The sequence below is a fragment of the Enhydra lutris genome, unplaced genomic scaffold (assembly GCF_002288905.1).
Source record: "Enhydra lutris kenyoni isolate GAN:26980312 unplaced genomic scaffold, ASM228890v2 scaffoldscaffold96, whole genome shotgun sequence".
Lineage (NCBI taxonomy): Eukaryota > Metazoa > Chordata > Mammalia > Carnivora > Mustelidae > Enhydra > Enhydra lutris.
Window position 1 is genome coordinate 3,470,040 of NW_019154180.1, and position 25,663 is coordinate 3,495,702.

The window sequence follows — 25,663 nt, forward strand, 5'->3', positions numbered from 1 at the left end:
CGTGGAAGCATCCACTATGGGGATTTCTGGGTCCTACTCCGCAGGCCGGCTCTGGCGCCGCGGCCGGGGCTCTGTCCCTGGCTATGGTGCACGGCGCCCCGCTGCACGGCCAGGCCGCGCTCTGTTCATTCATTCATTTTTCTCCTGTTTCTACATTTTGGCTTCCGGTGAGCAGTGCTGCTCTGAGTGTCCCCATACACGTCCGGAGCATATATCTTCACTTCTCTTCAGCAGATATCTAGGAGTGTAAGTGCTGGGGACGCGTTCCCTGGGCTGTCCACCTACCCCGGGGCAGTGAGCCCAGCTTTCCAGGCTGCCAGTGAGGCCTGGCAAGACTGTGGTCAGGACTCCTTCCTTCGATGCCACACGGAGTTCCTAGCCTGGCCCCAGGCATGCGGCAGACGCTGACCCATGCTAGGAGCCATTCTCACTCTGGGTGGCCACCCTGGGGCCCCACGGAGCTCCGGCCCCCAGGGAGGCAGCCAAGGCTTTCCCTCCACCACCTGCAGCGGCAGCCATGTCACCAGGAGCCGCAGCCTGGGGTGCTGCTGAGTCATGGCACTGAGAGTAGGGAGGTGAAGTCATGTGCCCAGGTCTTGGCTTTCCTGAGTTTCAGGCCAGCCCAAAAGAGGTGACGGAGGCAGCTGAATTTCAGGACTGTGTAGAGAGGAGCCGGCAGGACCCATGAGAGAAGATGTGCTCCCCTGTAGACGGGGACAAGGGCTGCGGACGTGGGCGATCAGCATGTCACTGGAGCGCGGCCAGGCCCAGGCGGCGGCCCGGCGGAACCCTCTGTTGACAGGTTTGCTTTGAAGGAGGTGTGGTCGGGAGTGGTCCAAGGAAAGGTTATGAACTCAGGGGACAGAGACTTGAGCAGGTGGAATGTGAATGCGTGTGGGCGCCTTCGGGGGCTCCCCCATGAGCCCCTGCCGCCCCACAAGCCCTCTGCTGACGTAGCTCATGCGGAGCGCGGGGAGCAAGGGGGAGCAGGCACTGGAAAGCAAGATGCGCAGTGCAGCCTCTCCCCGCCTCACGCCAGTCCCCCTTCCTCGGGGAGCCCCGCTAGCACAGCTGGCATCCACTTGAGTCCGTGAGATGGCCTGACCCTCGGGGCCCCCCTTCCAGGCCTCAGCACGGCACCTCCCAGGGCTCTGTGGCAAACCCGGCGGGAAAGGCAGGTCTAGGCTCTGGGCTGCTTCACTACCCCACGCCACAATCCAGAGGTCTTGAGTCCAGCTGACCTAAGAGCGAGTGCCAGACGGTAGGGAGGAAAGGGAGTGTGAACACGGGTGAGGGCCCATGGCAGCTCCCACAGCCACCTGCGCAAGCTGGGGGCTCCGAGTTGGGTTCCCAGAAAATCCTTCTGAGCCGCCCTTGCAGGCTCATCTTAGGAGCCAGGAGGCAAGGGGTGGGGGAGGAGGAGGTCTAAGTCCCAGGCCCAATTAAGAGATCAGGTGGGGAAGGGTTTGGGAGCTTTTAAGGTGAGGAAGCCTGGGCTGATCCCACGGGCCGGTATAAAGCGCCATGACCCCCAGGCAGTACCAGGGCTGACAGGCACTGAGGACACGGCTTTCTGGAGCCATGACCCAGCGGTGGGGCCCCCAAAGGCTTGCAGGTGGACACCCGCAGCCCAGCTACGAGGACAGCACCCAGGCGAGCATCTTCACCTACACCAACAGCAATGCCACCAGAGGTGAGCGAGCAGGCACTGTGAAGGCTGGGTCACACTGGCTGGAGCAGCCTTCCAGGGACACTGGGCCTTAGTGGCCACACAGGGGGCCGCTGGCCTCCCAGCCCCGTTGCGAGACTTCTCTTCCGCGCATCGTCCTCAGCCGAGATGGTCTTCTCGCTTAATCTTTATGATGACGTGAAATGGGGGGGGGGCTTTCTGATTATAAAAGGACACCACAATATGGAACCAGCATTTTCAAACCACACAGACTTCCCAGACCTTTTGAGAATCCCTGTCCCAGGGACATTCACTACCTATTTTGTTGCGGTCCCAAGCTGCCAACAAGCATTCATTACATTCAGTTCTGGTGCATCTATCTGGATGCAGTGCCCTGAGCTTCCTGGGGAAGCTTCTCCCGAAGCCAAAAGGAGGCAAACAGTGGGAGTGGGAGGCTGGGCAGCTGACCCGGAGGAGGGTGAGTGACTTCTCCAAGCTTAGGGTTGGAAGGGACAGCGGAAGTCATCTTGTCCAACCATGCGCCCGGCGCCCGCAGCCTTTGGCTGTGCCTTCTTGGGGACGAGGCTCGTGTGGCTCCCAGGGTGGCTCTTCCTCTGCAGGGGCAGCGTGAGTTATGCCCTGGGAGTGGGCCAGTCCGAGAGCTCTGCACGCAAGCCCTGGAAAGAGCTGAGGACACCGATGACCCCGGCCCCTGGCCCCACTTCCCCAGTCGCTCCTCCAAACCAAAGACCATCTGTTCCTTCGGGAATGTCTCACATGCCGTGGTGTCCAGAAGCCACACCAGCTCCTTGACAGCCAGGGTTCCTGGGCCGAACTAACTGAGACCCCCGAAGTTTGCACTGACCCGATTGTCCACATCCCGCCATGTCCTTGGTGGAGGACAGTGCTCTCCCCGGAGGACCCTAGGGCTTCACTGAGGCCTGAGGTTCCGTTTTGTCCAATCCCCAAACTCAAGTACGGACTGAAGCGGAGGCCAGTGTGTAACGCCCCTCACCCCGATTTCCAGAAGCAGGTCTGAGATATCACACCCTTTCCTCTGCAAATCTTCAGGGAAAAGGACTCTTTAGAAGCGTAACCGCAGCGCCGTTGTCACACTCAGAAGGTAACATCGCCTCGGTATCATCCAATCTCCTAGTCAGTATTGAAAGAAAAGTCACACATTTTGTTCTCCCTTTGCTTGAGCCACGCTCAGATTGACCGCTCTCTTCTCATCCTCTTTGAATTTCGAGGCTCCCCCTCTACCTCCTTGTAACTGATTTGTTGAAGGAAAGGGGTCGCTCGTCCCTGGGCTCGTCCACTTCAGACTTCGCCGGCGGTTTCCCACGGGTGGCTTCCCCCACCTCGTTTGTCATTACGTTTGTGCAAACTCAGAAGATCTGCTTGGAGGCCAGTTCGATCCGCTGGGTGTTTCGGCAACAGCTCTCCATTAGGAGGGCGTCCCTTTTCCTGGGGTGTTGGCAGCTGCTCTCATTCTGGTTCCTTTACCCCACGTGCATCCATAGCTAGAGTACTTTGACAGAGGGAAGAATGCCCTCATCGACTCTTGGGCTCCCCAGGGGCACAGTGTGTATAGGAAAGGCGAGAGAAACGCCCCTTCTTTCTTTTTATTGCTCCGATTCCAAAGTCATGACTTGGTTTCCCAGCGGAGAAACCTCTGTGTCTCCTTTCCTCCCACTAGGAATCCTATTCTCAAGGGCTTTGCCTGGAAGAATTAGAATATCATTTAATTACTCATTTGCTTGATCTCAAAGACACTCACAACGGTTTCAGAATAAGGACACCAACACTGCCATCAACAATGTGATTACCCAAAACTTAGCTGTTGGACAGGTCTTTTTATCTACTGTCTTTCCAAGTCCTTTAGAATAATCTAATGTTCCAGTTCCAGTTCAAGTCCTTTAGAATAATCCCTTCCTATGTGATTATGCCTCTGACTGGATATGCATTTAGTTTTGTTTGTTTTATTTTGGATTTTCTGGGATTACTTTTTTAAAATTAAACGTTGTTTTTATTTTTATTTTTTTAAGGATTTTATTTATTTATTTGACACACACACACAGATCACAAGTAGGCAGAGAGGCAGGCAGAGAGAGAGGAGGAAGCAGGCTCCCTGCTGAGCAGAGAGCCCGATGCGGGTCTCGATCCCAGGACCCTGGGATCATGATCTGAGCCGAAGGCAGAGGCTTTAATCCACTGAGCCACCCGGGCACCTTAAAATTTAATGTTGTTTTTAAATTATGTAATAAAATACTTACAAGATTCCACATTAAAATCTAGAGAACAAGGTCTATTCAAGGAAATCTTGCTTCCTTGTCTGCCCTCACACCTAATTCCCTCCCCGCAGAATTTTCTTTAGAACCTGTTCTCCTGTGAGTTCACTGTGATACCCATTTCTGTACGAAATTCGTCCTGTAGATGACCCTCCTCTGTGACTTCCCACCTTCAGAGCCCTCCTCTCCCCTCCCCCACCGCACACTGCCTTGTCCCCTCTTGTCCCTGCCCTGCCCAATTTGGACTCGATGGACTGTCTGGGAAGGATGCTCTGGTGGCCTCATTTTGAAATTATCCCCAAGCCAGAGTGTTCCAAACACCTCCCAGTTCCAGCTGCTGTTCTCAAACTGACCCGCTGTAGTTTCCGGGGACAGTCTGTTGGCAATTTGGGGGGGATGTTCTCCGTTCCCCAGTCTATCAGCAACCCCATTGTTTCCCTCTGCTTCCTTCTGCACAGAGACTGGTACCACGCAGGCCTTCGGTACTCAGGGGTCTGGTCCCAGGGAGCCGTGGTTGCTGTGGGGTCCACTTGTGCTGGCGGGGGGAGCAAGATCTACCCCATTGCTCATAGCCAGGGGACCCAAGAAAGCCTTACTTTTTTTTTTTTTAACTAACATATAATGGATTGCTTGTTTCAGGGGTGCAGGTCTGGGATTCAACAGTCTTACACAATACACGGTGCTAAAACTGGTTTGAGTTGGGCTTTTGAAACACACCACGGAGGCGTCCTTGTAAACCTGGGGCTCCACGTGGATGCTTTCCCAGGCGCTGCACGGCCTTGTTGGATGGTGGTGGGCACTGGCTTATAACCCCTTCCCCTATTCTGCCAAAAATGATGGTGGTGAAAAAGGTCCTTCCGAAACAGAGAGGTGCAGAACTACTGTGTTGTAGTAAAGGGGAGTTAGCCCTCCTTTTCCATCGGTGTGCATTTCCTAGGGCCGCCATGACCAAGCCCCCCACACCGAGTGGCTCAAACGAGCAAAATCCCTTCCCTCACAGACCAGGGGGCCCGAAGTCCAAGATCCAGGTGTGGGCAGGCGTGGCTCCTCCTGGCGGCTCTGAGGGACCGTCGGCTCCAGGCCTCTCCTCTAGTTTCTGGTGGTCACTGGCCATCGGTGGCTTTCCTGGGCTTGGGGAAGCCTCACGTCGAGCTCTGTCCCCCTCCTCACGTGGCCTTCCCCTGCGTGCCCATCTCTGCTTCCAAATGACCCCCTTTTAGAGGGACCCAGTCCTGTTGGCTCAGGGCCCCACCCTAACGACCTCATATAACTCGATCGCCTCTGGGTAGACCCTGTGTCCAGATAAGGTTACACTCGCACGTGCTGGCGGTCAGAACTCCGACATGTCTTTTAGGGGGGGATACAATCCGACTCATAACTCATTCATTCATTCTCCGAACACCAATTGTGTGCTAGACCTGCGTGTGAGATGGACAACGGGACGCGCACGTGGGTAGCTCCGATACCGGCTAGAAGGTCACAGAGGAGCGTGGAGACGGTGGTCCCGAGGGGCCGAGCTGCCTCTCAGCTTCCGGAGGACAAGCGTCGCTCTGCCGAGGCAGGGAGGGCCGGGGAGGGCATAGCTGTGCAGCTGGTAATGCTGGTCCCCAGCTCCTGTCCCCACTCTGCGCCTCCTGCCTTGCAGGCCCCTTCGAAGGCCCCAATTATCACATCGCTCCCAGGTGGGTGTACCACCTCACCAGCACCTGGATGATCTTCGTGGTCTTTGCATCTGTTTTCACGAACGGGCTTGTGCTGGCAGCCACCATGAGGTTCAAGAAGTTGCGTCACCCCCTGAACTGGATCCTGGTGAACTTGGCAGTCGCTGACCTAGCAGAGACCATCATTGCCAGCACCATCAGTGTCGTGAACCAGATCTATGGCTACTTCGTGCTGGGCCACCCTCTGTGTGTCCTGGAGGGCTACACTGTCTCCTTGTGTGGTAAGCCAGGCTCGGGGCAGACGCAGCCCACCATGTGTAAAGGACACACTCATGCTGCAATCCCCGAGGTGTGCCCAGGGTACATATTTGAAGGGAGACGGACCTGCAGGGCGAACAAAGCTGGAATCATTATGGGGTGGGGCGGTTGCCGTCCAGCAAGCAGGCATCCCGAGTGCCTACCCTGAGACGGGCCTGTTTGTGCAGCTGGCATGGGAGGAGACAGCTACAGCACCAGACAATCCCAGAATCATGTGGGAGGGAAGGGCTCTGGTCACGGCAAACAGAACTTGTGCTCAGGTCAGGGACATGTGCCCTTTAGCTCACCTGTGCCAGCTTTCTCCAGGGAAGGAAGCACGTCCCATTCGAGCTCTTGGAATATTGAAACTAGATCCCAGATCCCCTTCCCCACCCCCATCACTAACACCTCTGTGGGCCTTGGCTCTGTCCGGGTCGACATCCGCAAAGAAGAGGCCACGTGCTGGGCGCAAGAGTATAGGGACCCCGCCCTGAGATCGTTCCAAGTCCTGGCGAGAGGGGTCCCTATCCCAGATGTGAACACATGGCACCACCAGTTCTCTCAGAGGAGCTGGAGGAGACAATGGAGGACCTGAATCTGAAGTCAGCCAGACAAGCGGGGAGCTGGGATCAGACAGTCGAGGAAGGAGAGCCGGGGGCCGCCGGCACTTGACAGAAGGAGGGGTGCGGAGGCTAGAGCGGGAGCTGGACCTGCACACGTGGGGTTCCAGGTGGGAGGGGCTGCCATAAGGCCAGGTTTCTTTCTCTGGGACCTACAAGGAACAGGAGGACAGGCAGGCCCGCTGAGGCTGAGATCCCCTCCGGGAGCTCTTGGGCCAGGCCCCCATGAAAGAACAGAGGCCTGAGGGTTGCAGCTCGGTGCCCATCCAAGAAAACAGAGAGCCTAAGGGCCACGGGGCTTGGCACACGCAGCCTGTGTCTCCAGGCCCCCGGCTGTCACACCAGCTCTTCTGTCTGAGAAGCTTCCCAGAACCATCTGGTCATCATTCCTGGGTCCTTGGTTCCCACATCCACCTTGGGTTTGCCTAATTGCTACGTAAACTGATCTCCAGTTCGCATTCCGAGGAAGTGGAGATTAGAAGAGAAAACAAAGACACAAGGACGGCAAGGGCCTGGGGAAGGAGGGGGGGTCCCTGGCCCCAGATTCGAATTCTTCGCGCAGTGAATGCCACTGAATTAGGTTACCACACCGCGCCTCCATTTTCCCATCTGTAAAATGGGGGCAGGACTTGGGGGCGAGGTGAAGCTCACTGTGCAGGGTCACACGCTGTCCCCCCCATATCTAACTGCCTCTCATTACGGATGACGGCCCAGCACTTTCCCAAAGCTACAGACAGGGCTGCCCAGGGAAGGTGAAGCAGAGAAAATCCATCCCCAGTTCCAAGTGCTCAGTGCACCTTTATCTCCACTTGGATCGGTCTCTGGTTCTGTCAGGAGTCCCCACTCACTTCTGTCTCTGACTGAGGTCTGTTTTCGAGTCACAGGGTGCCAAGGAGCCTGGGGACCCCTCCTCGGGAGAATGTTTACCAACGTGCATGACAAGATGCATAGGATTACAAAGGAATCCAGTGATACTGAAATATAATAATCAAAGTATTAAATATTGATTAGTGGCATAGTCCTTTATTAAAATTATTAGCAAACGTATTATTTAGAAGTATGAATGATACCGCTCTTTATTCAAGTACCGGATAACTGGATCCGGCCGGACAGCCCCTGAAACTGCCAAGTGCAAAGGAATGTGGTGATATTGGGAAATGTCTGCCGCCTCTGGAAAGTGACCAAGTCCCAGGCATTGCTAATGCCGCTGTGCTAATAACGGAAGGAAATGCCCAGTGTCCACTAGAGGTTACCACAAACAACGCTGTCTTTTTTCCTGCCCCAGTTCATGGAGCCCTGAATGCTGCCCACAGACCTCCAGCGTGTAAGCAGGACAGGAAGACACCATCTCCACCTGCGAGGTGGTGGGCAGTGGTGGGAGATCTGGGAGCCTAAGCAAACGTGCAGAGTGGCAGAAGGGGCACAGGTCGCTGGACATGTCATGTTTCCTTGCCCTCGGCTGGGACCACAGCACCTCAGTGCAGTCACGTGGGTGTGGGTGTGGCCATCGGGAGGGGCATCGGCGTCCGAAGAAGGGCTGGTGGCCAACGGGAAGAGAGCTAGGAAGCGGTATGGCACTGGTCTGAGAGGAAAGAATGGGGAAAGGGGGTGTCAGAGGAATTGAGCAAGACACCCACTGCCCCCTGGACCCGAATACACTTTTGGGGAGAATTCAGTGTTGCAGGTAGGTGTCGGCTGGTCTGGATGGAAGGAGGGACTTTGGAGGCTCAAAGCCCTCATCTGCCTTCTGTCCCCTGCAGGGATCACGGGTCTCTGGTCCCTGGCCATCATTTCCTGGGAGAGGTGGATGGTGGTCTGCAAGCCCTTTGGCAACGTGAGGTTTGATGCCAAACTAGCCATTGCAGGCATTGCTTTTTCCTGGATCTGGTCTGCTGTGTGGACAGCCCCACCCATCTTTGGCTGGAGCAGGTGAGCTCACTGGGAAGGCAGCTTGTTCAGGGCACAGGGTGAAGGACGGTGGAGGAGGGGCAGACTCCCGATTCCCTCTGGGACCTTGGGGCAAATTGCTTCCTGTTTCTGGGCCTCTGTGACCTCATGAATAAAGCGAGGATGGACCCAGCTCTCCCTGGGACCCCTCTGAGGGTGCAGTGTCTACAAATGTATAAATCTGTCTGCCTGGGCAGAGGCTGGCTCTGAGGCTCTGGAAAGGTCTGTTTCCCCCAATCAAGAAACACTCGTGGGAGCACACAGAGAAAGGCAATGAGTTCGAGTCCTGGGAGGAGCTGTAAGTGAAAGCAGGGCCCCTTAAACCACTCTGCCCCAGGCCTCTTTCTCGAACATTCCGAGGGGCCTCCCTTTCAGAGGCTTGCTTGGGTTGTCTGTATAGCTGGGCCTGTAGGTCATTTGTGTCTTGGCCAGGCCGCTTCTTTGGGGACTCAGATGTTATGAGCACTTTACCACAATAAAAAAAAAAAGAAGGGGTAGCAGTGCCTGGGTGGCTCAGTGGGTTAAAGCCTCTGCCTTCAGCTCAGGTCATGATCCCAGGGTCCTGGGATCGAGTCCCGAATCGGGCTCTCTGCTCAGCAGGGAGCCTGCTTCCCCCCGACTCTCTGCCTGCTTCTCTGCCTACTTGTGATCTCTCTCTGTCAAATAAGTAAATAAAATCGTAAAAAAAAAAAAAAGAAGAAGAAGGGGCTATGAGACCTAGAACTGGACAAAGGTTTACCAAAATCCTACCCACGGGTTTCCTTTGGGGGCGATGAAGGTGCTGGAGAACTAGAGGCGGTGATTGCACCAAACACCACTGAACTGCTCGTCTCAAAAATGGTTAATTCATGTCATGTGAATTTCACCATAATTTTTGAAACCAAACAATCCAGGGGCCCCTGCCTGGCTCAGTCCGTTGAGCAGCTGACTCTTGTTTCGGCTCAGGTCGTGGTCTCAGGCTCCCGGGATGGAACCCCGTGTTCGCCCTGCTATGAGCAGGGAGCTGCTTTAAGGATTCCGTCTCCCTCTCCCTCTGCCCCTCCCCCCTCTCTAAAATAAATGGATGGAGCTTAAAAAAAAAAAAACAAAACCCAGCCATCTTGCCACCCAGGTCGGTGGTGCGCCTGGCCTGAGGGGTTCCCAGGCCACCCCGCCTGCGTCAGGACAGGCTGCCAGCCCTTCTCTGCAGGTACTGGCCCCATGGCCTGAAGACGTCGTGTGGCCCAGACGTGTTCAGTGGCAGCTCGTACCCGGGGGTGCAGTCCTACATGATCGTCCTGATGATCACGTGCTGTATCATCCCGCTCAGTATCATCATACTCTGCTACCTCCAAGTGTGGCTGGCCATCCGCGCAGTAAGCCCCCAAACCCTCCAGGCTTCCCCGCACCCACCCCCCTGGCCTGGCAGGATCCTGAGGGCCAGAAAGCTTAGGGCTGGCACAGAGGATCACCCAGTCCTCTCTCCTGCCCCCAAACCACACAGGAACCCTGCAGTTCCTTGGGAGCAGCCCCTGCAGCCCGGGCTCCCTTATCCTTGCCCCTGCGAGATGGGAGGGGACAGCCCCCCTTCACGTGGGGCCCAATAAGGAAGCAGAGCTGTATTTCCTACCTGACCCAGGATGGTTCCCCTCTGGGGGGGAAGCTGGCCTTTCCCAGGGAGTCCCGTGCAGCCAGCTGTATCCATAAGGTCTTTCTAGAATGAAGGCCACAAGCTCCCTGCCTTCAGCCTGTGATGTGCCCCTGCCCCACTTGCCCACCCGCAGCCCCACAGGCAGTTGGGGATCAGAGGCAACCTAGCTGCCTCGCGCAGGAATCCAACCATGGCTTGAGCCATGTTAGCTCTGGGCTGTGTCCTTGCCCACCACAGGCAGTGTCCAGCCTCTGGGTCTCCTCCCGCTCAGCCCGTCAGACCTGAGCGCTGGAGGGGACACACTGGTAAGGGACTGTGTGAGACTAAGAATGGCCTCCTTGGCTCCTTCCCGATCTCCTTTTGTGTGGCTTAGCCCAGCTAAGCCAAGAGCCTGGAAGGCCCTGGCTTGAGGCCCTCTTCTCCAGGGCCAGCTGTGTGCCACCTCCAAGTCTCCCTCAAGGCCGGCCCTGTCCGGCCTAAGCCAAGCTGTGGCCTCCCTCAGGTGAGAGCTGGCCACTGACCGGCACGGGTGGGCCCATCGCCCTCTCTCCATCACTCTCCATCCGGGTGCTGACTTCTTGACTTACTGCCCAACAATAGCCATAGAGTCCCCTGGGGTAGGAGCCCAGAGGGACTCTTCCACTCCCCAGCTCGAGGCATGAATCTCTGTCTCCCCCAGGTGGCAAAGCAGCAAAAAGAATCTGAGTCCACCCAGAAGGCGGAGAAGGAGGTGACGCGCATGGTGGTGGTCATGATCTTTGCGTACTGTGTCTGCTGGGGGCCCTACGCGTTCTTTGCATGCTTCGCCGCTGCCCACCCTGGCTACGCCTTCCACCCCCTGGTGGCTGCCCTGCCAGCCTACTTCGCCAAAAGTGCCACTATCTACAACCCCATAATCTATGTCTTTATGAACCGGCAGGTAAGTCACATCATCGGCAGGACAAGCTAGAAATTGACTGCAGAAGAGCCCAGGGAGGGCCCCCACCTGGAATCATGTCTGGGGGACCCTGTTAATGACCTCTAGGACAACAACCAGGGAAAGCTCAGCTAAGCCCCCGCTCTGGATTCTTCCAGGGTCTCAACCCAAGGGTGGGCACCACAGGGCATCCGGTATGCTGCTACCCTTCCCTTCCCTTGGCTTCAGGGCCATCCTGAAGCTCGAACACCCAGGGAATGCCTGAACATGTCTCCGTTTACCCTGCCTGTGCCCGTTTTGCCTTTATAAGCACAACTCTCCTCTTAATTGTCATCTGTCTGTCCATCTTTAAACCCTTCAAGAGGCCCTGCTTGGCTGACTGACATGTGGCTTCGGTGACTTTATGGGTTAGTTCAGGGGAACATGCTGTGCCTGCCCAAGGCCTCGGCACACGGTGGCCATCAGGGGCTGGCACGTGGAGCCTCAGCTGTGAACCGCCCAGGACCCCTAGACCTCACAGTAGGTTACAGGGGACCACTGAGGCTCCACACCTTCTGAGTATGATTTGCCCCATTCTTCCTCAAATCCATCAGATCTACTTCGTTAAGGCACAGCTGTGGGCGTGTGACTTGATGGTGACCAGAAAGGTCCATGGGCCAGAAATACCACCCTCGAGGGGGCCTTGCACTACACCAGACCCAACTCCCATTCCTCCCAACTAGCTCTTCTCTGTTCCTCCATTTCATGGTTGGCCCATGGCTCCACGCCCTCTGGCCCGGCCCTGACTCCCTGTAGAGTTCATTGAGCACACACTCTTTGGGTCATGTTCAAGTATTAAGTAGGACCAGTGCTGGAGTTGATTCCCCAGGACTCCATTGCTGGCCCCTCAATACCTCGAGTGTAGCTCTAGCCCTGACTCCTGTTTCCTGGCTTTCCCGAGGGTCTCTTGTTAAGTCTGGCTTTTGTTTATGAAAGCCTAGGCCATCTTGACTTGTACTATGTTTACTTGAGTCTTTCCATCCTCCCCTTCCAGAACTCCCTCTCCTAGGCAAGACTTCTGCACTTCTGGACCCCACCAGGCTTTCAAACTTTGCTTTCACCCTTTCCACATTGTCATCTCTTCCTGCTGCATTCAGAGAGAGTTTTCCGTAATGGTGCTCCATGAGGACAGAGAACGTTACTCTTTTTCTCCACTGTTGATCCCCTCTGGAACACAGTCTGGCACAGAGTGGGTACTCAGGAGGTGGATGTCGAATGAATTCCTCAGCTAAATGAATTCCGCTATTTGGCCCATTTCTTGTGTTATTGATTTCAGTAACTGTGTGTTTTCTTTGTGAGAGTTTCGATGTTGGAGGGAGCTGGAGGTAGTCAAGAATAAGCCTGGAATGTACAGGAGATGCCTCTGATCTGCATTCTCAAGGCACTGTGGTTAGCTCAGTGATGACATGAGACTTAATCTGAGAAATGAATACATTCCAGATCTCTTTAGGGCCAAGCAGCAAAGATGGCGGCCCTCCTGATGCTGGAAGATTCTCGTGGTTAAAGACATGAGATAGTGGCTAGACTGTTATCAGCCCAGTTCTGTGTGTCCTCAAAGCTGATGGAATGGAAACGAGATGACAATCGCATGCCTTTTCACTGAAATGCCTCCGAGTCTCTTCCCAGACATTCTGGAGGCAGGCCATCCTATGCACGGGCCCCTTAGCTGGCATCATCTTTGATTTTTGTACCAGCTTCCTGAGGCTCCTGTAACAAAGTGCCACAGACTGGGGGGCTTAAACCAGCAGAACTCTTTTCTCACCCAGTTCTGAAGACCGGAAGTCTGAGGTCAAGGTGTGGGCAAGGTTGGTTCCTTTTGAGGGCTCTGAGGGTGACCCTGGCTTCTGGCGGTGGCCAGTAACACTTGGTGCTCCTTGGCCTGTAGACAAGCCACCCCGATCTCTGCCTTCACCTCCACGTGACCTTCTCTCTGAGTCTGCGTCTAAATTCCCTTCTTCTAATGACGCTAGTCATTGGATTAGGGCCCACTCTACTCTAGCATGACCTCATGGTAATGTACATCTTAATCACATCCACAAGGATTCTATTTCCAAATAAGGTCATGTTCACAGGCTCTGGTTAGGACTCGAACATAGCTCTGGGACATGGGGAGCAGAGTCACAATCTGACCCACGACAGTCACCATCATACTCTGAATTAAACGACTCAGATGAACGAACAGGCAGGAGTAGACCATCGCCACATGTAAGTGACAGCCTTGGGCTCCTCTACTCTCCGTACAGGGTTCTGAATAGTGGAAGAGAGGGTGTTCAGTCATCCAGGTGCCCCTTATTGAATACCTTCCTCAGAATTCCCCAAGAATGACTTTTAGCAGAGTACATGGCCCTTTCTGCTCTGTTGAGTGACACTTTTTGTCCTGCCAGTTTCGAAACTGCATCTTGCAGCTTTTTGGGAAGAAGGTGGACGATAGCTCTGAACTCTCCAGCGCCTCCAAGACAGAGGCCTCGTCCGTGTCTTCAGTGTCACCTGCATGAGTGTCGCCCGGCCGCGGCGACAGCAAGGTCTGCTCCCGCCGGGAAACATGACCCCTGCCCCCGCACCAGCACTTTCGCTGCCACCCCCCCCCGCCACCCCTTCTCTATCCCTGTGAAAGGAACGTAGTTTCTCTTTGCCAAAAGCAACAAAGTCGTAGAGGCCACCACTGCAGCCTGGGGACACCCGAGCCTCTGAGGGTCTGGTCACTGGGTCACAAGAGGGCATGAGGGGGACAGAACTGCAGATCCACTGTTCCCAGATCAGCCTCAGACACTTTAATATCTTCCGAGACTTGTGTCTGCAGATGGTATCGAAGGGTCACGAGGAAGAGAAGGGCAAGGCGGGCTGGTGGTGATGGAATCAGAAAGGGGGAGCTGAGAAGTGGCTATCTGGGTTGGGCTGGCTGGACGTCCTTGACACCCAGAAGGCGGTACGAGCTAGCAAACCCAGGCTTCAAGTCCCATCTGATAGAGGCTTGGAGTCCTTGGAAGACAGTCTCCATCTGGAGGGGACCCAGGCCTGCCAGTCTGCAGCAGGGAGGACGTGCCGCTTCTGCCATGCCAGGGCCCCAAGACTGATGAGCACGAGTGTGGTGCACGTGCGCAGGCGGGAGGTCACCAGTGACAGGGGACAGGCACACACAGTGGAGACGAAGACCAGGAAGACGGCGGCCAGCGTGAGGAGCAGGCTCACGCATCGGGACACAAACTTCTGGGGACGGGTCCTGAAGTTCTCCATCATCTCCTCTTGTGTGGCTCGTTGTAGCGTTTCGAGCTTAGATATGCGGTTCTTGAAAGTCTCCATGACCTCCTGCAGGTGACAAGAACAGCACCCCCACCCCGTGAAGTGCGGTCACTGCCCCGAGCTCCTCAGGGGAGCACAGCAAACGTGGGCGAGCTGAAGACTTAGGAGGGAAGTCAAGAGCCTAGAGCTCTTCCATGCCAAGGGCCCTGTCCCGGCCCGTAACACCAGGTGTGGCCGAAGATGAGAGGCTGGCTGTGCCGGAGCTCTCCAAGCACTGGAGTCGGGCTGAGGGCGAGGAAGACGGGGAGCCCAACCGTGACAGGCGAGGGGGGCCCTACCCTGTGCTTGCTAACTCAGGCTCAAAAGCAGGGCCACCCAGAGGGAGCTCCCCGCACCAGAAGAAGCTGCCATGACTCACCAGCACCCCCCCAGGTGGCCCCGAAGCACCCCCAAGTATGAGAACAGCAGAGCCCAAAGCCCCAGGCCAGCTCGGCTGTGTCAGGGCCGGGGTGCGGGGCGCAGCGTGAGCACAGAGACCCGATGCTGCGGCGCGGACACACGTGCAAGTTGCCACTGGTCCGTCTCTCCTCAGTTTGCAGGGGTATCGCCCTTTGCTTCTCTCACCCTGACGTCCTTCTCACTGGCCACTTCCTTAAAAGCCCCCCCCCCCAAGGTTCTCACCCATATCTCCTTGGCTCTCTTGTAGGACAGATAGGCCATTTTCTCCTCCGCGCTCGCCAGGCTCTGCCTGAGGCGGTAGATCTCATCCAGGCGTCCCTGCAGGTGCTCGTCCGCCTGTTCCTCCAGCAGCGCTTGTCTCGGAAGCAAAAGAGAAAGTAATCGTCCTGCACGCCCGGCCCACAGGCAGTGCTGATGGTGAGCGGCCCTGAGTCAAGGCTGCAGCCGGTTCCGACTGCTCCTTCCTCTTCTGTCCTCCTCCAGGCTGGCCTCAGAACACCGCGAATGCACAGCGGCCGCACACACACGGACACACAGGTCTGTTTCACAGACAGTTAGCATTCCGCAACAGCTCTCCAAAACCAGCCACAGACTAGAAGTTGCAGAATTAAAACTCTAAACTGTCCACGCCTGCTATTAAATTCTCTGTAAGCTCCCAGCATCAGTGTTTGGTAAGCAGTAGTTATTCCAGAAAAGTCTGCAGCTTACAGGGATGGAGCAGTCACAAAAGACCACATACTGTATGATTCCATTGACATGAAATGTCCAGGGGCACCTGGGTGACTCAGTCAGTTAAGCATCCGCCTTTGTTCTGGTCATGATCCTGGCGTCCTGAGATGGAGACCCGAGTCGGGTTCCCTGCTTCGCGGGGAGTCTGCTTCTCCCTCTCCCTCTGCCCCATCCCTGCTCATGCTCTCTCTCTCTCTAAAGAGATAAATAGATAAATCTTAAAAAAAAAAGAAAGAAATGTCCAGGATAGGCAAATCCATAGAGACAGAAACAGAGGCACTTGGGGGGGGGGGGGGGGGGGGGAGTGACTGCTCATAACATGGAGTTTCTTTTTGGAGTGATGAGAATGTTCTGGAATGAGAGAGTGGTGATGGTTGCGCAGCTCTGTGAATATACTAAAAACCACTGATTGTAAATGGGAGAATTTTATGGGATGGGAATTATATTTCAATAAAGCTGTTATTAAAACAAAAACAGGGACACCTGGTGGCTCAGTTGATTAAGTGTCTGCCCTTGGCTCAGGTCATGATCCCAGGGTCCTGGATTCAAGTCCCACATTGGCTCCCCTCATCGGACTTCTTGCTCAGCAGGGATCCTGCTTCTCCCTCTCCCTCTGCCTGCTGGTCCCCCTGCTTGTGCGCACACTGTCTGACAAATAAATAAATAAGATCTTAAAACACAACAAAGAATTGTTGCATAACTTAGTAAATTTACTAATGATCATTGAAACATACACTTAAAATGCTGCATTTTATTGCATGTAACTTATACCTCAGTAAACCTCTTAAAAACCATGAACAAGGGGCGCCTGGGTGGGTCAGTGGGTTAAAGCCTCTGCCTTCGGCTCGGGTCATGATCCCAGGGTCCTGGGATCGAGCCCCGCATCAGGCTCTCTGCTCAGCGGGGAGCTGCTTCCTCCTCTCTCTCTGCCTGCCTCTTTGCCTACCTGTCATCTCTCTCTCTCTGTCAAATAAATAAATAAAATCTTAAAAAAAAACCATGAACAAAACGTCACTAACCAGTATGTATTCAACCAGCCATGTATGTAAGTTGTAAAGCACCAATACACGTGTGGGAAAGATATGGGCCCAATGAGGATAGCGATGTGGGTGGAAAGGGGACGGGGTTGGGAAGGGATGCTGTGACAGCTTCAAGCGAACTTTGTAAAGTTTTACTTCTTAATAAAATCACATGTGAAGCACATATGGTAAATGCGAAGATTTACAAGGCCCGCAGGTGGGTGCACCGTCTCGATCATGTTATCCTCTACATTTTCCCTGGGTTTGGAATTTTTCATAGTTTAAAAAACACTTTGAGGTTCTTCATTTGGGCACCAGGAAGGATGGGCTGGAGGCCAGAGGCCATGAGGCTTTTAGTGTCGTCCTTGAGGGAAGAGCCAAAGACAGGAAGGCTGTCCCATGGGTGTGGAGTGGGAGGTGCAGACAGGTGCCGGAGAGCCCTGGGGGCACAGAAGGGCTGGGGCGCGGTGCCCAGTCAGATCACAGGGCTCCGGCACACACAGGGCATAACCAGGGGTGCTGTCGCACAAGACAGGAAATATGAGGCAAGGAGGTCAGTTTCGTCCTGCTTCAAGCACTTGACTGACACCCACATGGAGTCATCGCCCAGGCAGGTGATGAGCCGAACAATCACTTGCTGAAAGCCGGTTTGTCAAGAGCTGGTTCATGACCGTGTTTCAGGGAATATCGGGCTCTGCCCTACTCCTTATGGAGAAGAGACAATGCCCACAGGCGGGGAGGCAGTATGGTGCCCCCTTGAAAGGACATTCTGCATGCCCGTCTCTCCATTTATGTGAAGGGTTCAGACACAAGAACGTTCAAGTACATGTTCGTGAATATACTCTTCACGGTTATGAAGTCATTAACATATTTATACAAACTGACGAATATATTCTTCAATGCGTTCTGGAATAGATTATTGAATGAGAAAATGTTGAGTCACGACGGTACTCTAGTGACTTGTCTCCGGCCCCCGCCTCCTTGGCTGCGGCCCCGCTGACACTCCTCTCCATCCCTCCGTTAGTCAAGGACCTCTCACTCTCCCACTCGTACGGCTGCAGAGGCAAATGGACCACTCTAGAAAATGCCCTTCCAGGGGTGCTTGGGTGGCACAGTCAGTTAAGCATCCAGTTCTTGGCTTCAGCTCAGCTCATGATAGAGTCATCAGGTCAAGCCGCACAAGGCCCCACATCTGGCTCCGTGCTCAGCACAGAGTCGGCTGCAGTTTCTCTTCCTCTCCCCCTGCCCCTCCCCTCCACGTGCTCTCTCTCTCTCTCTCTAAAATAAATAAATAAGTCTTTTTTAAAGAGAGAGAGAAAACACTCTTACAAAGACAAAATGACAACCAGCCAACCAAAATGCCCTCCAATCTTCCCAAACTGTGAAACCTGCCCTCGCCGACACGGAGTGTCCTAAAGCTTATCGCTGTTGAAGAAGAGTATCGTTCTCGATCATTCCCGAAGACTGGTCTTCAGTGCACTGAGCTTGAAGCTAGTGGCTTGCAACCTGAAGAAGTCTGAGATGGAGAAACTGATGTAGGAGGGATCAAGCCTTATGGCCAGGGTGGGGGTGATGCGGCAGGGACAGAGCCGGTCCTCCGGATCAAACGTGCAGTCACGCGCATGCTTACAGGAGGGAAGCAGGGGGAGCTTCTACACACAGAGGAGAGGCCCAGAGGAAGACAGAACAGAGATGTGAAGATCGGAGTGATGTGGCCACAAGCTAAGGAGCCCGGCAGCCACCAGAAGCTGATGCAAGAACGTTTGTGGAGGCTTTATTCATCACAGTCCCAGCCTGGGGGGCTCAATCGATTGGGTGACCGCCTTCGGCTTGGGTCGTGATCCCGGCCTCCCAGGATCAAGTCCCACATCGGGCTCCCAGCTCAGCCGGGGGTCGGCTTCTCCCCCTGACTTGCTCCCCTCTCATGCTTTCTCTGTCTCTCTCAAATAAATAAATAAAATATTTTTTAAAAAAAGCTCCAAACAGCAGCAGGTGAATGTGTCAACTAACTGTGGTGCATCCGTACAAGGGAACAGCGCTAAGCAAGAAAGAAGGAACTATTCCTCCATGCAACTCCGATGAATATCAAAACTCTTACACCGGTGCAAGAAAACAGACACAAAGGGTTATACACTGTATGATTCCACTTACACGAAATACCCAGAAAAGCCAAGTGCAGAAAGACAGAAAGCACATTGGTGGTGACTGGGGGTTGGGGCAAAGTGAATGGGGACCAATGGGGTCTCTCTCCGGAGTGATGACAATGTTCTGAACCAATAGAGGTGGTGCTTGCACAGTACTGTGAATGTACGAAATGCCTACTTGTGATCTCTCTGTGTGTCAAATAAATAAAATAAAATCTTTAAAAAAAGATTTGAAGGAGATATATGTTTTAAAAATGGCATTGAATTCCTGCGCCCCCTTCAACTAGATCAGGAAGCCATGTGGCCGGGACATGCTGACATGCGCTCAGGCTTGTGCCTCTCTGAAACTCCATTTCCCTATCGGTAAAGTGGGTGACTGAATGGTACAGGGGACAGGGTTACTTGGTCCCTGCTGTCACTGCTATTATGTGAAGTCGTCTCCCACCCATTCTTTCCTTGTCTCCTGGTAAATCTGAGTCACACAGACCTGCTTCATTGCTTCTCGTGTATATTAATCAAGGTAGGCTGATTGCTGTAGCCAACAAGCTACTTCACACTCCTGTCACAGTCCAGTGGCAGTGGGGGCACCTGTTCCAGAAGTGCAAGCTTGTAGAATTCATGGGGAATCCGGGAGTGGTAGGTGGCCCTGCTGCCCCTCACTGCTGCTGGATTCTGATTCGCTAAGGGCCAAGAGCTTCCAAGATCAAAACGGTCCTGTTGGCCAAGGCAGAATGGAAACTTACAGGGATTTGTGTAACTGCCACTGAGCTCTAGTCTTGCTTTGTATAAATTCGACCTTGGAAATGAATGGTATTTTGGCAAAGGGGCATTAAGAGTCCCAACATTTAAGATTTGGTTGCCATGTCCTACAAAAATCACATCCAAAAGAGATCTATAATTCTGATTTGTTATCTTACTTGACAGTGGGTTGCCCCGTAATACTTGTTTGAAGATTTATTTATTATTAGAGAGAGAGAGAGCATGAGCAGGAGGAGCAGAGGGAGAGGGAGAGAGACTCTCAAGCTGGCTCCTTGCTGATCACCGAGCCCGTCACGGGGTTCCATCCCACGACCCCAAGATCATGACATGACCAGAAACCAAGAGTCAGACGCTTGACCGATGGTGCCGCCCACCCAAGCGGTGCCGCCCACCCAAGCGCACCACACCCATCATATTTTATAATTGTCCTTTCTAGATTTGTCAAGCAGTGTTAATGCAGGTAACGTTTCCCTGAGAAAACATTAGAGGACTGATTCCCAAGTTTCTTTCGCACCCCCCCCCACACAGAAGTACTAAGGGACCACAAAGTTCTTACTTTACTGAGAATCTTGGTTCGTAAGTGAATCCCTCCCTCCATGGCCAGGCTGTTGGGAGGGTTAGAGCGAGCACAAGCAGCCAATGCCACAGACTGTGGGCATCAGGGGGAGACTGTGGCACCACTGAAGGCCGGCAGGACCGTCCGAGAGGTCCAGGTAGGCATGGGATGGGTCCTTTGAGAGACCGAATATGCCTTTTTCTCCCTATTTGTGAGACCTAGTCTGGTCTTAGATGAAAATGAAGTCGACCCACCACACAGTGGGGAGAAAGCATTCCCCAGAAGACAAACATTTTCAGACCTTCAGACCAAATATCCTATATGGGACCTTTGGCCCCAACTCAGCTACAAGCACAGGTGAAGGGACCGTGGCTGGTGGGGCACCTGCTTCCCACACTCTATTCTAGCAGGCGCCGGACTGCTCCCTGAAGGGCAGTGAGCATCTGCTGGGCTCCCCACCACCGCAACGGGTCAGAGCCCCCAGCTTCTGGGACCACCGAGCGGGACCCTGAGCTGGAACCGTGTTGGCGGCAGGCCCAAGTGCAACAGAGGGCCGGGATGAGCCGGAATGAGCCCTCCCCACTCTGGGGACGCCCCGCTGCCCAGAGAAACACTCACTGGCTTCGCCCCCCTTCCCCTCCTGTGACCCTCCAAGTTCACATCCTCGCTGCCCTTCACTCTTCTGCACACAGTCCCGGGGGGGCCGCTATCCCCAGAGCCGGGGCAGCAGAGGGGAGGATCTCCCGCTCACCTGCATTTCTCTTCCCGAAGGGACACTAGAGACGCCCGCAGGTCCGTCCCATGCTTCTCCTTCAGGCTCTGATAGGACACCTGGAGGCTGGCGTGGAGCTCCCTGGCCGCCTTCAGGTCTTCCTTCATCTTCTGCAACAGCAAGTTGCGCTGCTGGGCCACACACTTTGTCTCGGAGGGCTTCCCTGGCCGCGAGGCCGGGAAGTGACTCTCCAGGGGCACGTGTCTGACGACGGCAGACAGCTTGGAGGACAGGCCGTCCGCCCTGCCCGGCTCAGGAGGCTCAGAGGGCGGGGTCTTCCCGCGGGGCTGCTCGCACTCGTCCAGGCTGCTCTTTGCCCTCAGCGCGAAGCCCCCGGGCCTGCAGCCTTCCTGCAGCTCCTGCAGCTGCCGGTAGCAATGGCGGAGCCTTCGCTCGATCTGAGCAATGGTGGCGGAGGCGCGCTGGTTCACCCTCTCAAAGGCCTGCCGGATGTGGGGGGCCTGGTGCCGGTCGGCTTTGGACACCAGCTTGAGGTAGCCCATGGTGTTCTCATCCCGGCTGGCCTTCTCCACTCTCAGCTGCTCGGAGAGGTAGAGGATGCGGTGCCTGACACTGTCCTGTAAGCTGCGGGCCAGCTCCCCAGCTGGGAGACTGCAATGGCCGCTGGGGCCGTCCTCGGCGGATGACAGGGACCTGCACGAGGGAATGTTGGAGGCAATGTTGGAGGGAACGGTGGCACTTGAGCTCTTGCTGTCTTCCACCTGCGTTGGGAAACAAGAAATCATTAACAGGTACTTCTTTGAGCTACAAATAGTAGGACAGGACATGGAATTGCCTCATGCTAAAAATACTTAGGCGTAAGCACAGATACTCACATATGCAAGATTTGTGCATTCAAGATGGGCCCAGCACAGATGAGGAGGTCAAGTTCAACTTCCAGGCCCCTCTCCCCTTTTCAGCACCTGACTTTTTTTTCTTAGATGTCACAACCCTCAGATCAAGAGTCACATACTCCTCCAACTGACCCAGCCCCTGACTTTTTGCTCTATGAGTGTACCTCAATAGAACCCCCAGAATCTTCCTTGGCTAGAATCTTCTATGGCTAGAATCTTCCCTCCACATTTGTCCTATCTGTTCTTGGACTTCCTCTCTTCCAAGAAATACCAACTGCATTGGTATAAATCTCATTTTGTAAAGAACTACTCTTGTAAAGTATGGAATAAGCTTGCTCCCATCAACCCAGACAGTTTCTTATATTGCTACTGCCAGGCAGATAGAAGTGGTAGGTAAGGAGATTTGCATCCTGACAGGTTCATTTCTTCATTCAATCATTCATTCAACACGTGTTTCCCGAGCACCCACAACGTGGTACAGAAGCCAGACACGTTCCTTGCTCATATAGAGCTGGTGGTCAAGTGTGAAAATGTCTATTGTGACGCCTATGAATGAGTCTCTTGCATAGACAAGTTAATAAACCACTTGGAGGGTCAGTTATCTCATCTCTAAAATAAAAATGCTTATAGCAGCATAGCTGGAACACAATGGACCAGGGAAGAATGAATGGTGATGAGCCAGGAAATGTAGGTGAAGTCAGAACAGGTGAAGGGGCGCCTGGCTGGCTCAGTCCATGGAACGCGTAACTCCTGATCTTGGGCTTGGGAGTTCAAGCCCCACATTGGGGGTAGAGATTATTTTAAAGTAAAATCTTTTATTTTTCCCCAATGCTTGTAAACATTTACTAAAAAATAACTATCTTTGTAAAGATTTTTATTTATGTATTTATTTGAGAGAAAGAAAGCCAGTGAGAAGAGGAGCAGAGGGAGAAGAGGGAGAAGCTCTCCCCAACTGAACAGGGAGTCTGACATGGAGCTCAATCCCAGTACCCTGATATCGTGGCCTGAGCTGGAGGCAGACACCCAACCGACTGAGCCACCCAGGCACCCCCAAAGAATAACTATTAAAAAAAAAAAAACTAGCAGGAAGTGGTATTGTTTTATATTTAAAAAAATCTTTAAAAAAAAAAACCAGGTTGGAGCCTCTGTTCTGTTTCTACTTTTTTTTTTAAAGATTTTATTTATTTATTTGACAGAGAGAGAGATCACAAGTAGGCAGAAAGGCAGGTGGGGGAGGGGGAAGCAGGCTCCCTGCTGAGCAGAGAGCCCAATGCGGGACTCAAACCCAGAACCCTGAGATCGTGATGTGAGCCAAAGGCAGAGGATTAACCCACTGAACCACCCAGGTGCCCCTGTTTCTACTTTTTAAATGTAAAAGCCTTCACAAACATTTTCAATCTGCAAAGGATTTCCTGGTGGTAAATCAGGGGTGATTATATGATAATACATAGCTTGGTTCTGTCTATTTTATTGTATGCAAATCACACCTTGATTAAAAAAATGGTCATACCATTATGCATCTAGTAGACTGGCAAAATTTAGACTAATAATAATAAATGTTGGCAAGGATATGGAACAACAGGACCTCTAAATCACTCCAGGTGGGAGAGTAATTGGTACAAGTACTTTGGAAAAGCACTAGTAAATTGTAACATTGAAGACATGCATACCAAATGGCCCAGAAATTGCATTAATAGGTATAGCCTTGAGAAACAGGTACACTAATGTCCCCAATAACCAACGGCTAGAAACAACCCATCTGCCCATCAATAGTGAAATGTGAAAGTGAACTGTAAAATGCTCAACAATATACTACTATACAACAATGAAAATGAACTACAGCCTCGAAAACATGAATGAACAAGCATAATGTTGAACAAAAAAGCTAAACATGGAAAAATCCTTACTCTCTATGGTTTCATTCATACAAAGTTCAAAAGCAGGCAAAACAAAATGATGTTGTTTAGGGACAGTAGACAATAAAACTATAAAGAAAAGTGTGAACATGGATAGCATAAACCTCAGTATAGTGACTCCCACTAAACTGGGAGAAGGGGAATTGATTGGAAGAGACATGCGGAGGCCAAGGTGCTTGACCCGAGTAGTAGATACAAGCAAGTTCATCTTATCATTATTTCCTAAAATGTATGTTGGTGTTTTCTGTGCCTTTATATACATATGCCAAATCTCACATTTTTAAAAGTTTTTAAATAGTTGGGACACCTGGGTGGCTCAGTGGGTTAAGCGTCTGCCTTCCACTCAGGTCTTGTTCCCAGGGTCTTAAGATCGAGCCCCACATCGGGCTCCCTGCTCAGCTGGAAGCCTGCTTCTCCCTCCCCCGCTATCCCTGCTTGTGTGCTCTCTATATATACATATCTCAAATAAATCAATAAATAAACTAAATTTTAAAAATGAAAGTTTTTAATGGTCAACAGATGGTTGTATAGTGCATTAGAAATAGCTGAAGAGAGAATTAGAAAAACGCAAAACAGGGACACCTGGGTGCCTCAGGCAGTGAAGCAGCCAATTCTTGATTTTTGGGTCCAGTCATGATCTCAGGTTTGAGAGATCAAGCCCTATGCAAAGCCTTCAGCATGGAGTCTGCTTGAGGTCCCCTCTCTCCCTCTCCCTCTGCCTGTCCCCCTGCATGCTCTCTCTCTGAAATAAATAAATAAAATCTAAAAAAAGAAAGTATCCAGAATGTAACACAGAGGGGACAAAGAAATAGAAAATTAGAAAAACAGAAGACATGGAAGATAGAATGAGAAAGTCTAACAAAATGAGAGAATGGCAAGATTTTAAGAGATAATCGGGCACCTGGGTGACTCAGCAGGTTAAGCCTCTGCCTTCAGCTGAGGTCATGATCTCAGGGTCCTGGGATCGAGCCCCATATCGGGCTCTCTGCTCAGCGGGGAGCCTGCTTCCCCCTTTCTCTCTTCCTGCCTCTCTGCCTACTTGCCATCTCTGTCAGATAAATAAATAAAATCTTTAAAAAAAGAGAGAGAGATAATCACAAAGAACTTTCCAGGACTGATGAAAGACACAACTCCACAAATTCAAGAAGCCAAATAAATCCCAAACAGGAAAACAGAAGTAAACCCACACCTAGACACACGACTTTAAAAACAGCCAGATTTAAAAGACTGATTACCTTTAAAACCATGACCTTCAGACTGAAAGCTGACTTCTTAGTGGCATCAATGAAATCCAGAAGAGAGTTGAGTAATATCTTCAATATGCTGAGAGAATAGCTGTCAGAGAGAAAAAAATAGGTCATATTCAAATAATCAGCAGTCATTGTCTTCAGACTTTTCAGCAAAGCACTGAGGAACAAGAAAACAAGTAATGCCTCTGAATTTGCAGTGGGGGGATGATTTTCAACATAGAATTCTACACCCAAACTGCCTATTGTGAGATTAGACTCAAGACATGAAAGAACTAAAATCCTTTACTTCACCTGCAATCTTTCTCTGGAAGCTACTAGAGAAGGAGCACCACCAAAACCAGAGAGAGACCTAAGAATGAGGTAGAGATGTGATCTATAATACAGGTCAAAAGGAAGCAAGTAGAATCTCCAGGATGATGGAATGATGGAAGGGGTGCCCAGGTTGACTGCTGGACGGCAAGTCAAAAGGCTCCAGGAAAGGGGTACCTGGGTGGCTCAGTCGGTTAAGCATCTAACTCTTGGTTTCAGCTCAGGTCATGATCTCGGGGTCCTGGTATCGAGCCCCGTGTCCAGCTCCACACTCAGCATGGAATCTGCTTGTCCTGCTCCCTCTGCTCCTCCTCCCCACCTCTGTCTCATGAATAAGTAAAATCTTTTTTAAAAAAGGCTCCAGGAGAGGGGCGCCTGGGTGGCTCAGTTGGTTAAAGCCTCTGCCTTCGGCTCAGGTCATGGTCCCAGGGTCCCGGGGATCGAGCCCCACATCGGGCTCTCTGCTTGGCGGGGAGCCTGCTTCCTCCTCTCTCTCTCTGCCTGCCTCTCTGCCTACTTGTGATCTCTATCTGTCAAATAAATAAATAAAATCTTAAAAAAAAATTCTTGAAAAAGGGCTCCAGGA

The 25,663-nt window shown here is 52.8% G+C and overlaps 2 protein-coding genes across 2 annotated transcripts; one reads left to right on the forward strand and one right to left on the reverse strand.

Annotated features, from left to right (window-relative positions):
* The first annotated feature begins 1,581 nt into the window (after window positions 1-1,581).
* Window positions 1,582-13,657, forward strand: LOC111139158 (long-wave-sensitive opsin 1). The gene is made up of 6 exons (XM_022491323.1): window positions 1,582-1,693; window positions 5,606-5,902; window positions 8,299-8,467; window positions 9,675-9,840; window positions 10,795-11,034; window positions 13,455-13,657. The coding sequence occupies exons 1-6, from the start codon at window positions 1,582-1,584 to the stop codon at window positions 13,563-13,565; spliced, it is 1,095 nt and encodes a 364-aa protein (XP_022347031.1). The 3' UTR covers window positions 13,566-13,657.
* A 362-nt stretch (window positions 13,658-14,019) lies between these two features.
* On the reverse strand, window positions 14,020-24,846 carry LOC111139214 (testis expressed 28). The gene is made up of 4 exons (XM_022491417.1): window positions 24,754-24,846; window positions 20,728-21,470; window positions 14,992-15,127; window positions 14,020-14,376 (listed from the first exon to the last, which is right to left on the reverse strand). Exons 1-4 carry the CDS (start codon window positions 24,763-24,765, stop codon window positions 14,020-14,022), a joined length of 1,248 nt encoding a protein of 415 aa, XP_022347125.1. The 5' UTR covers window positions 24,766-24,846.
* Between the last annotated feature and the right edge of the window lie 817 nt (window positions 24,847-25,663).